The following is a 17,799-nucleotide window of genomic DNA, read 5'->3' on the forward strand; positions in this document are numbered from 1 at the left end:
ACAATATAGATTTAGACACAGTATGAACAAGTTTTAGAAACGCGTGCAAAAAAAAAATTCATAAAATCACAGAAATAGATTTATGGTTCAAATCTTATTAGGTGTTAATATGATACTAGTACAAGACTTACAAATAGTAATATTGGTAAATGGTTTTAATGTTGTAAATAACTCATCTTTAACCAAATATTTCTTAGATGAGCCAAAAAATATCGCTAAATCTTCTAATCATTAATCATGATAACTTACATATTAATGGTTTTAACGTTGTTAATAACTCATCTTTAACCAAATAATAGGTTCATCTTTAGCCCTACGACCACAATTACTTTCTTCTTTCTTTGGTGTTCAATAAAAGGTATTTTTAGCGTTGCTTCTCCACCAGAAACTGTGCAGTAAATCGGTGAAGGATATATCTAATCTAACTATTTTATGTGACTATTTGATTCCTCTTAAGGCTGTGTTTGGAAACATAGAATTGGAGCTATGGAATTGGAATTGGAGTCTTCAATTCCAATTCCATTGTTTGGTACCCTAAAATTGTTTAGAATTGGAATTGAATTATAATTCTAAGTTTTCCAATTCTACGATTTTAATTCCACGGTTGAACAAAAGAATTCAAATCGCAACATTTCAATTCCACGGGTCAAAACTTAAAAACACGCGGATCTATTCGGGTCAAATTAGTTAAACGGGTCAGAATGATTTTCTCCCAATTCACTCTGCATCCATCTCCTCTCTTCGCGACTGCCCTTTTCTCTGCAGATTCGCCTCCTCCGTCTCCGTTCAAACGGTTCATCAGGTAATTATTCTCCACAAAAATTCAGATTTATCACCATCTTCTTATGTTATGGTGTGTATTTCGTGTTTCTGTTTTTGAATTTGCGAATTTGTATAGTTAAATTTTCTTTATTTTTTTTAAATCTGCCAATTTATTTTTTCAGATCTCGATTGTTAGCTAGGGTTGATTGTATTGAATTGGGATTTATCTTAGCCGACGTTTTTTGGCTTTTGGGCTTCTATCTAGGGTTTTTCGAGTGAACTGTTGACTGGTTACTTTATACTTTTGCTTGCAATTATTTTTCTGATTTCTTGGCAATGTCTGTTTAAGAACCTATGAAATTGCGTGAGTTAGGATTTAGGACCCGAGTGATATGTTTTGAATTGAATATGATTTGGGATATGAATGCATGTGCTTAACATCTCAAAGATGTTGGATTGATTGAAGTTGCTCAAAAGCTAGTAATTTAGTTATTGAGTAGGTCATAGTTACAGTTGCGAAGTTGTGTTATGAGCTCTGAAATTCTTGTTCCAATTTCAAGAAGAACTTGGAAGAACCTCCTTACTTTCATATTTTGCTAGACACACAAATGTAAGGCATTTATGAGCTTTCACTCTTTATGTTGAGTTATTTAACAAAACTTGAGATCATCCTGCTATTATGACTCTATTCGGTGGTCTCAGGAAGAAGGTTTGCTCAATTGTATATAGAGGTGTTGATTTGATTTATAGGCTATGGTCTTTTTTGGTGGAGGGTTACAGGGTTGAGATGATTTATGCATCAAAATTAGAGAATTGCAATTATGGCTGATGCAATTATTTCAGTTCATGAAGAATATTCATTTCTACATGATTATTGATGTTGATAGTTGCTGCTCTTCCATTTTCCTATTAGGTTAACACTGATGTTTGAAGTTTGAACAGGGAAATAAAGTGTCCTGGAGCTTCAATGGATCATGTTAGGAATTTGTCTTGGAGCTTAAATGGATCATTGATTATGGATCATTGGTTTCTTGCCGCCATAGATTGAAGCCAAAATTGTTTGTTTCAGAAACTAAAAGTTGATAACCTTTTTTTTAGTAATTATAGTTGGAGGAAATTTGCTTGTCTACATAGTTGAAAACATGTCGTGTTTTGTATTTCTGCATAGATATATACAGAATTTAGTGTTGATCAGGTTCTAATGGTCACTTCCATCTGCATTACCTAGATTAAGTTGGTAAATTTTGATTGATCTTAGGTGAATAGGAGATATGGGTGTAGTGAAGTTAACTGTGATTGTTATTGTTTTGTAGGCAAATCCAAAAATTGCACGTTATAGGAAAAGAATTAATACTCTAGAGAATTGAGATGATATTTGTACTCTTTTCTCTCAAGATCGTGCTAATGGTCAAGGGTCGAAAACATTTCAAGAAAAATATTAATGAGATTGACATTGAGGTTGATTCGGCTACCATTGGAGAATCACTTGATATGAGTGTCGAAGAAGATAATGCTACGAGAGACTTATTTATGAAGAATAGTATCTTTTTTTATCATTGTTATTTTACCACTTGAACAGGATGCAAATACTATTTTAAAATCTATATCAATTATAGAAGCAACTACATTAATATGATCATGATTTTTAGATAATTATATTTATATATGAATATCTTATATTACAAAAATCAATCATTATTACTTCTTTTATTATACTATATTATGTACTAATTTTATTTTTATTTTATTTTTGAAACATAAGAAAAAAAGTTTTGATCCATTTATTTAACTTATATGTATAATATAATACATTGCTTTAAGTGAATGTGATGGTAGTAATTACGTGCATGTTATTTAAAAAAATAATCATACTCGTTCCAAATCTATGTCAATTTTTGAAGTTACCAAACAATGAATTTGGAATTATAATACAATTCTATATCAATTCTAAAATAATACCAAACAATGGATTTGGAATTGAATTAGAATTCAATTCCACCCTATTCAATTCCATAGAATTCCAATTCAATCACAATTTCGTGTTCCAAACGCACCCTAAGTTTTTCGATGCGGATATTGGCCCAAAATACGTCCCAATTGCATGTCCGCCACTTTGCAATCATGAGAGGTAGACCACAAAATTTTTAGTCTAATTACTCCATAGTACTAGAGTCTATAACATGAGAAGCTCTTTTCTTTTCTTTTTAAATTTTTTTATTTCTCTATTTTATGAGGTTTTAGTTAGACTTAGAAAATCAAACAAGTAATACTATTCCACACTAAGAGTGGCCATAGTAAGGCATAACAGTCACGCCACAGCCACAAAAACTTAGAGGTCTAACGGGGTGCAATAGGCCACCGCCCCTCCGCAACGGCCTATTATGAACACTCTAACTTGCTTAAATATCTCAGCCAGTTCAAGCATATCTTCGTGTCTATAATTTTAGTTCACAATTTTTATTAAGTAAATCTTTTTGTTAGAATATTACAATTAATCTGAAAGGAGCTTCGTATTTATACTTTTGGTTCAAATAGAATTTGATTAGTAAATCAAGTAATATTATGCTCTATAGAGGAGTACTACTTATAAACACCATCTATGGAGCTTCATAGTATATCTTAGGTCACTTATAAATCTTAACTATACTTGCACTGACATTCAATATTCATTAAATAACCGATCTTCTGAAGCTAAAATCTATTTATATATTTGATAAAGTTAAAAGCATCCGTAGCAGTCAAGAGGACGTTGCTCGTCCGTCCGTGCCGATGAGCACGGTGCCGTCCGTCCGCTGATAGAGCTTGTCCGTCCGTGCAGCGGCACGGCGCTGCTCTTAGCTAAGAGCACGTCCGTGCCGCTGAGCAGCATACGTGGCGACGCCTAATTCGCCAATGGCATAGCCGTTGGCTTTTTTAAATTTTTTTTAAAAATGCAAAATTAATTAAAAAAAATGATTTTAAATAAAAAAAAAATATTTTTCCACTTCCCAAAAAAAATATATCCGTTTTCTTCCCACTTTTAATTTATTTTTCAATTTTTTCCCCCAAAATTCACATTTTCATCTATAAATACCCCCACTTCAACACAAAAAAAATCACATTCTCATCTATTCTATCATCATCTACATTCTCTCATCTCTTTTCCTCATACTCTCTCATCTAAATTCCCACCACACTACACAATGTCCAGCTCCGGCGATCACCCCTCCGGCAATCGCGGTTGGAACCACGATTGGTTCGACTCCGAGGCTGGATTTAGTCCGGAAACGCAATTTACGGCCCCTCCTCAAACCCAAGGTTCGCAAGCTCCGGGTGGCTACCGTCCTTACCCGGTGCACGACCTAAACGCCTCCAGGTTTGGGTGGGCACCCGAACCCGGATCGGGAGAGAACAGCAGCTCTACTCCTACTCCTACTTTTGTTCCTACTTCTCCTGTTCGTGGCACCCGCACCCCGTACACTCCGGGTGAGATGATGACGATGTTCAAAGCCTACTTGGCAGTCTCCGAAGATCCGGAAGTTGACACGAACCAGACCGGGGAAACGTATTGGTGGCGCATCACTCGTCTTTACAATGAAACCCGGCCGGAGGGAACCATCTATCGCAATGATAGTATGGTTCGCAATTGCGTCTACAGATGCAACGAGGCAATCGGGAAGTTCCAGGGGATTTACCTCCAGGAAGAGCGGTCGGCGGGGAGCGGCACGAGCGAGCTCGACATCATCACTGCCGCCTTGGCGACCTACCAACGCACGGAGTTCAAACCGTTCAAGTACCTCGATTGTTGGTAGGAGGGACGGCATAGTAGCATCCTCCTCCAGCTCCTCTAGCAAACGGTCGAGGTCGGTAGCCCTATCCGACGGCGCCTCCGATGATGTGGCTACCCAGCTTGCCGGAGCTAACTTGGATAGCCCCGACGCTGGCCCGAGCAGTTCCCGCCGGCCGCAAGGAAAGAAGAAGACGACGACCACCCGCCGCCGCGCCTCGACTCCATCCGCCCCCGCCCCCACTCCCTTTGTGCCTCCTCCACCCCCGAACAACATGTTGTGGACCCTCTTGGGTCAACTCTATTTGAACGATAAGTCTAAGATGATTCTGGATCAACTTGCAACACATGAGCAAATGATTCGGGGTCTCAAGAGGCAATTGGGGTTAGAGGACTAGTCTTCCACGTGTGTAATTTTTATTTTCTAGGATTTTAATTATGTATTTTTATTTTTTAGGATTTTAATTATGTAATTTTTATATTTTAATGTATTTTTATAATGTAGAAATGTTTTTAATAATTGGAGTATTTAAATTGAATAATAGAATGGTGGGATCTTGAGCTTGTCCTTAGCTAAGAGTACGGATGTGGGTGTTGTGCTCTTAGCTAAGGATAAGAAGTAAAAGTGGGTCTGAACCCACTTCCGTGCTCTAATAAGAGCACGGATGGGGATGCTCTAAAATACAACGAGGCGCTATACAAACTTCATACACAGATTAGTAGTAATTGTTTTTCTGAATTTAGAATGTTCCGAAAATAAATTACCTCGAATCCAAATTCCAAAAGAATCCGAAAACAGCAACAAATAAACTTCCAAAATAATTGCCACGTCATCTCTTTCCGATTCACGCTACCCCTCCACAAAGAAAATCTAAAATACGCTCAACCGCTAGTCACCTCTTTCTCTCTCTTCTTCTCACACACTTCCACATGGCCACAGCTCTATCCGTACGGCCCAGCCACTCCATCTCCGCCTCAGACCGGCCCGGATCGACGTCCTTCCATCGGGAACCGGTCGTGAATGCGCTCAACCCGGGCCGCCGCCGCCCCCGGGCCGCTCTGTTTGCCCGGCGCATGTTAGCAGCTGCTCCTCTGCGGGCCTCGCGAGCCGACGACTCCGCGCCGTCGGAGATGTCTGTGGAGAATGCTCTCAAATTGCTCGGAGTCTCCGAAGGTGCGTCGTTCGATGATATTCTCCGCGCCAAGAATTCCACCGTCGCGTCTTGTAAAGATGATCAGGAAGCAATTTCTCAGGTTTTTTCGCCTCTTTTTAGTTGTGTATAGAATTAGCTCTAATTTGTGCTGAATTTGAAGTTCGTTTTGGCCGATTGAGGTTTGGGATTGCTTTTGTTTACATTCTGTTATTGTTGCTGCGGAATAGGCACTGCGAAATATTGTTGGTTTTGTTGATCCGTTAGTGCAAATTTGAATTGTTTTCTAGTGTTTAAATTCTGTTACTGTCTTGCCACTGTTCTTGATTCAGTCTTTGCTGCTATCTGTTGTGCTGTTTGACTAGATGCGTTGGATTGAATTCTTGCTTTTATTGGTTAGGTTTCGTGTGAATTGGGAATTCATTGGTTATTCTGGTTTTTATTTATCATTTGATAGTTTACCTGAGCTGGAAAAATATAATTTTAGCTGCTACTGTTATTGATACTCTACGAAATTTTTTATGCAATTTGATTGTCGGTTGTAGAATTAGCAAAATTTCTATTGGAAGTAGAAGTAACTATGAATACTGGAGTCAAGATTAGAGTAAGGCACTAGGAAATACCTTCTTTCTGGATATATGCCTGTGTTGTGAAATGGAAACACCTGATTAGGCTATGCTCCGGTTCATTCTTGTAGTGAAATTCACCTTTAGGAACGAGGGCGCAGATACTTGAAGAAGTTTATGGAACAAAAAGCTTGAAGCACTTATAAGTGTTGAAGTGTTGTTTAGTCAGTCCTCTACTATTGCATTAAGTGTTGTCTAGGTCAAGACACGAGCCATTATGTCAAGGATGATACAGAAATATTTGTGATTTTACCACCTAATCCGCTGGAACTCTGATATCGATCCGTGTGCTATGGAATATTTTCAAGGCATCAATAGCTCAGCTATTTTTTTTCCTGCCTTACCAATGCTTACTTCCATTAAAATGGCTAAATCTGCACAGGTGGAGGCTGCATATGACATGCTGCTAATGCAGAGCTTATCACAACGGAGAGCTGGGAAAGTTGTGAGTAGTAACATCCGTTATGCTGATGTTAAGCCAGTAAGTGCTCCCAAAATGGATTCAATGCCAAAATGGCTGCAGAATTCGGTTAAAGGCTCTCCCATCTCTGTAGATGCACCATCTACTAGCGACTTAGGTGTGCAAGCTGGGGTCTATGGAGCTCTAATGGTTTTGACGTATGTAAATGGAGCTTCATCCCCTTCCACAGCACCATATGCTGGAGCTGATGTTCCCGGCCTCATTCTAGCCACCAGCTTTGGTGCATCGTTGTACTTCATGACCAAGAAGAATGTCAAACTTGGTATAACAAATACTGGCATGTTCTCCTTTATAACGGCTGGGCTTTGGGGTTTCAGTTTGGCATATATGAATGAACTATATGTCAATTCCTGACCTATTTGCTGACTACACCGGGTCTTACTTCTGCAGGAAAGGCTACTGTGATAACAATTGGTGGGCTCGTGGCTGGTGCAGTGGTGGGCTCGGCGGTGGAGAGCTGGTTGCAGGTGGACATCGTCCCGTTTATGGGAATACAGTCTCCGGCTATCGTTCTAAGCGAATTTGTACTCTTTTCTCAATTTTTATTCTCCTTATATTTGAGATAGATTGAATTTGAGGCTGGGAAGTAGTTTCAAGCCTCTAGGATGACAACACCTAGTTGCCATTTAACACATGTTGTACAAAATGTAATGCTTTAGAACCTATGCCATTAAATACAATTCTGTTGAAAACTGCCTATCCCCACACTCAGCATTTGCTTATTCTCTAGGGAATATATGTGATTTTGTCGGTCTTTATGTGGCTTCTGTTCTTGTTTGATCCCTAAGTTATACTGTTACAAGACAAAAAAATCATGAAGAAACAAAAGTCTCAGCGAGTTGCTTCGACAGAATTCATAAATATGCAAGAATATGAAACCTCAAAGCCTACAAACAACAATAACCATCTAAACAAGCAAATGATGTTTTTCTTTTTCATGTCATCTGCTGCCATTCTCTACTTCTGCACTACCTTCTATACAAACTTTCTTACCTTTCTTCTCTACCTCCACCAACTCATTATACATTTCCAATGCAGCCCTTGAGAATTCTGTCATAGTCTCAAAAACCCTACTAAAACATGTTTGTAAGCCATTCAGCGTCATCCTCTCAGTCTCTTTCATCAGGCTCCGATGCTTTTCCTTCTCGGAATCCACCTGTCTCCGAAGGCCGTCCAGCGTTCCTTTCCCCTCGGCAAGTGGGCCCACCTCCGCCGCACCCTTGTCGCTCAGCCGAAGCTCGAGCATCCGGTTCTCGGCCTTCTGGAAGGCGGAGGTCTTCCTATCCAACCCTTTGGATAGACTATCCGCTTTCCTCTTCTGCAGTAGCTCCTCCCCTTGCTGAAGCCACAGAGCTCTGACGTCCCTTGAGCAGCTCCGGATCGCGTCCGAGACCGCCTTCTCGGGCAGATTGTTCATTGACTCTAGCCAGTCGTGGCAGAGCACGAGCAGCGGGGGACCGTTCAGTCGGCACGGCAGTGCAGAAGCTCGACCCCTAGAGTAAAACTCGACTTCCGGAGCGACAAACTTGGATAGCCATCCGAAGAGGGCCTCGGCGTACCTCTTTTGGGCTGATAAATACTCCATGAAGCACGAGCGCCAGTTCCGGAGCTCGGTCTCGAGCTGCAGAGTCGCGAGCCGGTGATTCTCGCTGCAGAATTTCCTATACGAGGGGCACGAGAAGGTTGTTACTTCGAATATGATCTTGCTCTGGATTTCATGAGACTCCAACATGATTTTCCATGTTCCTGTCATACTGTATTAACAGAGGAGGGGAAGTGTGATATGAGAAGAGTTTCAAAACACGATGCGTTTTATGTTATATAATGCGATCGATTCTTCCTACCCTTGAAGTAACTCCCGTATCTGTGGCTCGAGCTCTTCCTCTATCAGCTTCTCAATTTGTTTAGAGATCCTTTCAGCACTACGTATGGTCACGAGGATCCTGCTGTAGAGATCTTTAACTGCTGATCTGCTCTTGTCGACTGTGAGCCTTTCGTCTCCTCTAACGTCTTGATTTTGAAGCTGGTTGCACTTCCTCTCGTAGATTTTGCGTATGCTGTCTCCACTCTGGGATGATAACGAGAAAGATTTAAAGAAACGAATCTATTGGATCACATCTTAAAATGACTATAGCATAACTTTTTTGTAGCATTTCACAAATTCTTGAATAGTTAGAATGTGTACTAAAATGTGCTAGCAGATAATGAAGTTTGGGAAGGATATTGTTTTACCTTTACTTCGTCGTATAGTTTCTTTTCCCACGCATAGAGCCTTGCTAAGGTGAGTGAGTGGCTTCCGGAAGTCATGCCTCCGTAGTCATCATCAAGGTCTTTTCTGAACTCTGTCCACGTTGAGGAACTAGATGCGACCAAGCTCTTGTAAGATGATGAGCTTGAAGAAGCAGACCTCCAGGTGATGGCTTGGATCAGCTTAGTCGAGTTTTCTGCATACACATGTCAGTGTGAGTGTGATAGCCTCGGAGTGACAAAAGAAATGACAAACTAGAGAAGAATCACTAAAAAGTGATGAACCATCAGAGAAGCTGCAAGAGAAAGACATGAAAATCATGAAGCCATTGTTCAAACTCTAATTGTCACCATGAAAAAGAGGGTGGGGGGGGGGGGTTGAAGAGGGTTTTGAGGGATCGAAGGTATGAATTTCGTCGAGGAGTAGGAACAAACATGGGAAATCTAACAGGACCATCATAAAACACCAAAATGCACAAGCAATGTAGAGATAGTTATGTGGAACTTTTGCTTATAATGTAGATTCTGCAGTACAAGAGAGCATTTCCTTAACAGAGGCGAAAAATGATTAGAAGATTACAGTGTGTGATAGATTAAAGAAGACTAAAAGAAAAACTTTTGATTAGATTAAGAACAACCTTTTCTTGATCATTCAAGTGCAGATACAACATGAGTTCTGGTAGATATTGATAATCGAAGAGGGAGAGATGCACTGAAATCACAAACATCTCACATCTCTCTCTCCATAAGTGATGGAAGCAAACCAGAGGCCTAATTTTGTGTGTGTGTGTTTGTGTGAGAGAGAAGGTGATGTGGTATATTGAGTTGGTATCTTAATGTAGCACTTTCTTCTCTAAAGGAGATGACGAGATGGAACTATACAAGAAAAAAGCAAGAAGAAACCAAATAACCTAATACTACTTGAAATAAAAAAGCAAAATGGGAGGGAAAATTAGTTTAAAAAATCACCTTTTATCTCGTCAAGATTAGACTGCAAATGCACCCTGTTGTACTCCAGCATTCTAGAAACATCCTTACCAGAATCATAAGCTACAATGAAAAGATCTTCTATATCCTTCAAAGCTTCCAACAGCTCTCTCCCTTCAACCGGTTTGTGATTATCCACAACACTTAACTCTTTCTCTCTATCTCTTTCCACACCCTTCACAGCCTCAATTTCACCCCCCTTATCCTCCAAATTGGTTGCCTCCCCTTCCATTCTCTCTCCTTCTTCATCCTCAAGTTCTGGGATGCCCTCTTGCTCCCTCACAGCCCTCACCTCCTCCTCAGACATCCTGTTGTAGACAGTCACAATTTCAGGCCTTGCCACATTGTTGAAAGGGTTGAAGAAATCCCACCCAAAATCTCTCTGATCAGGTGAAGCCATTGTTGGCTGAGGCTGAGGCTGAGGCATGTCCATGTAGAAGTAGCCACAGCTTCCACCCTCTCCTTGTTTCTCTCTCTCCTCCTCGGAGGAAACAGAGCTGGTTGAGAAACTGTGAGAGTCACATGCAATGGTTTGCTTTGTGGGCTCAGAGGATGCTTGCTGGAGAAATGGAGGGTTTGAAATTGAAACTACCTTCTCTTTTGTGGGAGAGTGAGGCTGGAATGTGATGCGATATGATGCGTTTGGTGAAGAATGGTGTGCGACAAACAGATTTATGGCTGCTGAGACACCAGAGAGTGATTTGCAGTATCTGTAGTGAGCATCTGCTAGAGCATATCTTCTCTCTATAGCCAGCTTGAGCTGCTTCTTTCTCTCTCTACAAATTGAGACTACCTCCTCTTCCTCTTCTAGTCTTGATGCTACACACCCCATTTTTTGCCCCCCTCTCTCTTTCCTAAACAATGGGCTTACTAAAAATGGTTTCTTGAACTGAAAATTTTGAAAAGAGAAGTGGAGGGTGTGTGGCAAGATTGGATTTTTATGAACTTTTGCTGGGGTTTAAGACATTTGAACAACATCCCTCTTTGTATTTGGACATTTAAAAAGAGGGATTTTGTCCGAAAAACAAAGATGACTTTCAAGAATGTGACACATGTAGCCCATCTCCTTTCCACTTTCATGATTTCGAGAAGGTGGTAAAAGTTGGCACATCTGGTACAAGGTAGAAGAAGGCTTCACCTCTCTCTAAAGGTGGAGCCTTGGTGAAAGAGGATGAAGCAAAGAGGTGGAAAACATTGAAGAAGAGGAAAAGATGCTTTGCTTTGGTATTGTACTATTGGTGTAAGTTTGTGTACGATTCGTTTTAATTCCATTATTGGTGAAAAATGGGAGTGTGGAATACAAACAAACAATGGTGGTGGAGGGGAGGGAGAGCTGCAAATGCATCAGAGATTTATCACAAGGAGCCATATATGGTGCTGACTAGTGACAGAAAAGTAGAGTCAAATTTGTGCCAAACAAATACTGAAAAAGAAGGCTAGTCAAGACAACCTAGAGAATTCACTGAGAGATTATGTCCCGGCATGCATGTGTGTATTTGGCAGAGGGAAGAGAGAGGCATGGCAAACTTTATGTTTCTCCAATAATGCACTGAATGACGTTAAAATAAAGCCAAATTCTTGGTATATCAAAAACTAAAACCCAAATTGAAAAAATGAATGTGTCATGAATTTCAATGACTTGAGCATGTTGGCCTCCCTTCTTTGTAGCAAGTCATGGTTAAATTGTTGTGCATTGGTACACTTAATAGTTAGATTTTATGTAGATTAATTAATTATATAGTCTTGTGTGAATTTGTCCATTTTGTACCAAATAGCACAATTTAATTAGATAATTTAGATTTTTAATAATTAACTAATTAAAAATAAGATGTGTTCGGATTGTTATATCACATACTACTACTACTATTATGACTATCAATATTAACGATGTCAAGTTACCGGTTCCTGGTGGTGACATGAAGTGCAACTTTAGTTGGTTAGAAGCCACCTTCACTATGAGCTTTAAAGCTGAACACGGATGCTTTCCTAGAGCTGAGGATTGATTCGAGATGATGCAAATAATCGGAGAGATGAATTTAGGCTCAGGGATTTTTTTTGTCAAGAGGGCTCGAACTCGGCACCTCATACATTGATGTCTAAGCTCCTTGCGGCTAGGACAAAGGCTTTGGTCATGTACTTTACATGGATAGAGATGTCTAGAATATTGGAGGAGCAAGTCTTGGAAGTAGAGAGCGATAGTTACGTGGTTGTTTCTATGATTTTAGGACACTTTTATATCTCTACTAATTGTCAAGCCATGGTTTTGGGAATCCACAAAATGCTTCAAGATTTTAACTTGGTCATGCTGCGACATGTGTACAGGCAAGAGAACTTTGCTACTGATTATTTATCACATTATGCTAATATGGTCGACAATGAATCCACCAACAGAGCTTAGTATTGCCTTATATGATACTACCTCCGTCACCCAAAATTTGCTACACTTTGACCCGACACGGGTTTTAAGAAATGTAATGGAAAGTGAGTTGAAAAAGTTGGTGGGATGTGGGTCCTACTTTTAAAGTATTAGTTTTATAATAAAATGTGAGTAGGAATGAGTTAGTGGAATATGGGGTCCACTACCAAAAATGGTAAAAGTGAAGTGTATCAAATTTTAAGGGACGGACTAAAATAGTAAACTGTATCAAATTTTCAGGGACGGAGGTAGTAAGTTAGATGTATCTTAGAGCATCCGCAGCGGTGCTCGCTGGCACGGACGACGTCCGTGCCGCTGCACTCTCGCCGCTGGCACGATGCTGCTCGATGCATCGAGCACGTCCGTGCCAGCGAGCACACTTGACGTGGAGCAATTCTATTCGCCAACGGTATATCCGTTGGATTTTCCTATTTTTTTAAAAATATTTGAAAATAATACTTAAAATTAATAAAAATATATTTTTGTATTCCCAAAAAATATATCCGTTTTTTGAATTTTTTTAATTTATTTTTTTTAAATTTTTATCTCATAAACATCTATAAATACAGACATTCATCATCCATTTTTCCATACAACACATTCATCATCCATTTCATAAAACTCATCTACATCTTCCTCACTCACTCAAACCTTCTCTAAATTGAAAAATGGATTTCAACGAACTCATTGCGGAAGCGAAGCGCGAAGAACAAGAATACTATGAACAATATCGTGCCGCCTATGAAGCCTATGTCGCCGCCAATACCCCCGCCCCTCCTCCTTTGACCAACTAGATCAACTCGTCGCTACATCCATTGTGACCGGGAGGGAGCCAACGAAAGGCTCGTTGCCGACTATTTTTCCGACCAGCCGCGGTTTCTAGAAGATTACTTTCGGCGCCGTTTTCGCATGTCAAAACGGTTGTTTATGCGTATTGCCAACACATTGTCTGCCCGTGTTGAATACTTTCAATTATGTAGAGACCCAACCGGTTGGCAAAGTCTATCGGCGTTGCAAAAGTGTACCTGTGCCATCCGACATCTTGCTACTGGGCAAACGGCTGACCTCTTTGACGAGTACTTGCATGTGGGTGAGTCAACTGGAATCCTGTGCCTCAAAAATTTTTGCAACGGCGCTCGTTCTGCTTTCGGCGATAAATTCCTTCGGGCACCCACCACCGAAGATTGTCAACGGTTGCTTCATCTTCACGAAACAATCCACGGTTTTTCCGGTATGCTAGGCAGCATTGACTGCATGCATTGGAAGTGGAAGAATTGCCCGACTGCTTTGAGGTGGCTATACTTAAGCGGCCACAAGGGCGGCGGCCCAACACTTATCCTTGAAGCGGTTGCCGACTACCGCCTATGGATTTGGCATGCATATTTCGGTGTTGTCGGATCCAACAACGACTTGAGCACGCTCTATTCTTCACCACTCTTCAATGATGTTTTGAATAGTGTAGCACTGGCGCAAGACCCGAGACAGATTCTTTTCGCGCAGCGTCAAGAGTCTGCTTGGAAAGACGTCGAAAGAGCTTTTGAGGTCCTTCAAGCCCGATTCAACATTGTAAAGACCCCGTCTAGGCTGTGGTACGTTAAAAATATTGCCGACATCATGTACACGTGTATTATCTTGCACAATATGATTATAGCTGACGAAGGTCTGAGGGCGGCTAACTTTAACGACGAGGATGAAGCCGGAAGCAGGGGCGGAGCCAAGAATTCAATTCAGGAGGGGCAAAAATATTTATATAAAGAAATTTTAAGAATTTGTGGTGGGGCATTTATAGAGGAAATTGAAAAAATTGGAAAAATTATAAAACAAAATGATAAAAAAAAAGTACGTTGAGGAGGGGCAAATGCCCCTTATCCCCATCATGTAGCTACGCCTCTGGCCGGAAGCTCAACAGCGAGGTCTCCCCACGCCGAGGTGTGCATACGATGGTGGGCGAGAGGATCGAAACAAGACACACAATGCGCGATAGCAGAATCCACAATGAGCTACAGGAAGACCTAATCAAACACATTTGGGCGAAATTCGGCAACGAGTAGTGAGTATTTTTAATTTTATGAATTTAATTATGTAATTTTAAATTTTTAGGATTTAATTATGTAATTTTTATATTTTAATGTATTTTAATATTGTGGAAATGTTTTTAGTAATTGAAGTATTTAAATTGAATAATAGAATGGTGAGACCCTTGAGCATGCTCTTGCGGAAGAGCATGTATGTGGGTATTGTGCTCTTGCCTAAGAGCAGAGAGCAAAAGTGGATCCGGGCCCACGTTTGTGCTCTTGCCAAAGAGCACGGATGTGGATGCTCTTATGTTCGTTAGTTTTTTTTGGGCTATGCACGCTTTTTCTACCAAAAAAATTATACACACTCCTTCTCCAACCAACATTTATTATCATTTTACTCTGTCCACAAAAAATTACTAGTACTCTTAGGCCATGTTTGGTTGTCAGGATTCTGTCTGGAAAAGTAACCGGATTCCTTACATTTTAAATTCCTGTGTTTGTTTCGGTTTTTAATCAGACTGAGAAAGTAATCAGAATCCCAGAATAAGGAAAGTTAGTACAACTTTCCAGGATTCAGAATCTTAGTTTTCTTAGGTATTCTCTTTCCCAGTTTTAGGATTCTCACATATTTAATGTAATATATTATTATTATTATTATTATTATTATTATTATTAAATACAATATTTTAAAAATAATTTAAAATTATACATTATATTTAATTTCAGTATAATAAATAACTATAATTAAATTTATCGTAGTTATAATTGTATTATTATAATATTTATATATAGGTACATGATCAATTGAGATTTTTTAGGCTAATTGAGAAATGAGATGCAATATCAGCCACTCATTTTTATTAAATGAGTGGTCCAGATTTTGCCACACAAAAAATATTTTTAGATTAATTTATTATGAAAGGGTATAATAGTAAATTCAATGAAAACAAATGAAAACAACCTCAATTGAAACAGTCTCCCGTGATTTCTCACCTCTCTACATTCTCTCTCTTAATCCCCTTCCTTCTCACCGCCTCCTCCATGCTGAATTCGCCGCAGTTAATCGGAAAACCTTTGTCGTTGCAGCAGAGCTGTCGGCGATTGAAATCCTTATGGCTGACGTCGGAGATTGCGATTCCGACGAGAATCGGGGTGGATCCGCTTGCATTCATCTTCCTCCTAACGGATTTTCGCAGGTGGTTTTGTAGACACGCGATTAGTGCCTCCTTGGCGTCGATCTCGGCCTGCATTTGCTTCATGGTGATCTCGTACGTCTTCATCAGCGACTAACGCTCTTGAATCTCCGCCAGCATGAGCGCCTCGTGTGGCGGCGATGAATCGATCTGTTGATTCACATAACGCTGCTTGAGATCGGAGAGCGCCTTCAGCTAGTCGACGACGGCTCGATTCGCGGACCGAATGGCGTCGCGGTTGTACGGATCCGAGCCAATTGGAGCGTTTTCCAATTAAGGTGGAGTTGTCGGCGATTGAGGTGGAGAAGGTGAGGAAGCCTTGATTTGCTCAAAGGCCAGACCACCGCTTCCACCGGAGGAAATTCCAAATTAAAGAAGCGGAATGTGAGTTTCTACTTTCTGATTATCGGATTTTCTGTTTGTAATTTCCTTTCTCGATTTTATGAATTCCACATTATGATTTGCCAGAAATAGATATAGAACTGTAGAAGTACAATAGTTTGTTAGGATTTGTTTGATTAGGAATTTCATTACTTTGGGTGATGGAGTTGAAAATTAGGTTAAATAATTTGGGGGAAATGTTACAGATGAAGAGGACTAACTTGTGTTGACATTTGATATGTGCTATTTACATGTGTTGTATGATCATAATGCCAGAACTTGTGTCAAATAAAAAAAATAAGATAAAATAGTTGTTATATTTTAATTACAAAAATGATTTTTGAGTTGCTGGCACTATATACGAGTTGTTGACAATCTATTGACATTTGATACGCAAGTTGTTGACATTTGATATTCTGGCTATTGATATGTGAATTATAAGTGTTATTTTTTAGTTGTTGACATTTTAATACGAATCGTTGATATTTGATATTCTTGCTATTGATATGTAAATGATAAGTGTTATTTTTTAGTTGTTGACATTTTAAACGATTAGGTCTTTTTTTAAGGCTTGTGAAATCGAATTGGGGAAGATGTTTTTTGTGTGTATTTTATCTAGGGGTTTGCGTTTTGTTGTTGGATACTTTCGGTTTATGATTGCTTGCTTATGCAATTTGCATAATTTGAGAAATGAATCTGATTGGATTGCAGTTACCATGATAATTCATTTGCAACTTCTAAGGCTCTGCATATAGCTAATAAGATCAACTCTTCATCAACATTCCATGTATTGGAAGCCTTTTTCCACCATCAGGTACATTGTGAATCTCCTACATCAGTTCTTGATCTTATAATTCATGAAATCTTGTATGTGGTTCTTTTTTTTCAAGCGCAGTTGTGTAGTATAAAGCTCGAATTACTTAGTTGAAGATTGCAATACTGCATAACATGCTAACTGCACTTGAGATTTATTGATTGATTGATTGAAAATTAAAAAATGAACTATATTATGGGAAGGTGACATTTAACAAGTCTAAAGCAGCTGTGAGGGAGCGTATAGTGGACTTCGCAGCAAAGGCCCTTGGATCGTTGTCGTATTGTTCTGCAGTCAATTCCGACTTCAACGACATGAATTATATGAATTATATGTAAAACGTTGTTGTTGACATGAATTATATGTAAAACGTTATTGTTGACATAAATAATATAGGCCGTTGACATGAAAATATTCGTTGTTGACATTAATTATTTGTAAAATGTTGTTGTTGGCATAATAGTTGACATAAATAACGTTTGCGGTTGACATCGTGGTTGTCATAAATAACGTTTGTTGTTGACATCATAGTTGACATAAATAATGTTCGCTGTTGACATCGTAGTTGACATAATGTCTCCGTAGTTGACATAATGTCTTCGTAGTTGACATCGTAGTTGACATAATGTCTCCGTAGTTGACATCGCGATAATGACAATTATGCCCCCTGGTTGACATAATGTTTGAGTAGTTGACATTGCACGAAATTGTGAATGAGTGGCTGAAAATGCATCTCAATTCTCAATTAAGCTAAAATATCTCAACCTAACAAGACCCATTGTTGATATTTGATTTTGCTCTCTATTGACATCTATTGTATGATTTTGTTTTTAAATTTTAAGATTTGTTTTCTGAGTTGTACACACTTTATACAAGCTGTTGACATTTGGTTATAAGTTGTTGACATTTCAATACAAGTTGGAGTCAGACTTGCCTCCGTGCTACTCGCTGATGAGG

At 39.5% G+C, this 17,799-nt stretch overlaps 2 protein-coding genes and 1 long non-coding RNA gene across 3 annotated transcripts; 2 read left to right on the plus strand and 1 right to left on the minus strand.

The window, feature by feature from the left end:
* Window positions 1-622: 622 nt before the first annotated feature.
* On the plus strand, window positions 623-1,964 carry LOC125187733 (uncharacterized). Its single transcript, XR_007170656.2, has 2 exons — window positions 623-802; window positions 1,705-1,964. It is a non-coding gene; the product is annotated as an uncharacterized LOC125187733 (long non-coding RNA).
* A 3,432-nt stretch (window positions 1,965-5,396) lies between these two features.
* LOC125191106 (protein CHAPERONE-LIKE PROTEIN OF POR1, chloroplastic-like) lies at window positions 5,397-7,540 on the plus strand. The gene is made up of 3 exons (XM_048088566.1): window positions 5,397-5,782; window positions 6,688-7,048; window positions 7,177-7,540. The coding sequence occupies exons 1-3, from the start codon at window positions 5,459-5,461 to the stop codon at window positions 7,350-7,352; spliced, it is 861 nt and encodes a 286-aa protein (XP_047944523.1). The 5' UTR covers window positions 5,397-5,458; the 3' UTR covers window positions 7,353-7,540.
* A 61-nt stretch (window positions 7,541-7,601) lies between these two features.
* Window positions 7,602-11,369, minus strand: LOC125191050 (protein ALTERED PHOSPHATE STARVATION RESPONSE 1-like). Its single transcript, XM_048088511.2, has 4 exons — window positions 10,003-11,369; window positions 9,019-9,230; window positions 8,631-8,854; window positions 7,602-8,540 (listed from the first exon to the last, which is right to left on the minus strand). Exons 1-4 carry the CDS (start codon window positions 10,850-10,852, stop codon window positions 7,727-7,729), a joined length of 2,100 nt encoding a protein of 699 aa, XP_047944468.1. The 5' UTR covers window positions 10,853-11,369; the 3' UTR covers window positions 7,602-7,726.
* Between the last annotated feature and the right edge of the window lie 6,430 nt (window positions 11,370-17,799).

Source organism: Salvia hispanica, chromosome 5, assembly GCF_029641045.1.
Source record: "Salvia hispanica isolate PSC_SH4W2 chromosome 5, Shi_PSC_v1, whole genome shotgun sequence".
Taxonomy (NCBI): domain Eukaryota; kingdom Viridiplantae; phylum Streptophyta; class Magnoliopsida; order Lamiales; family Lamiaceae; genus Salvia; species Salvia hispanica.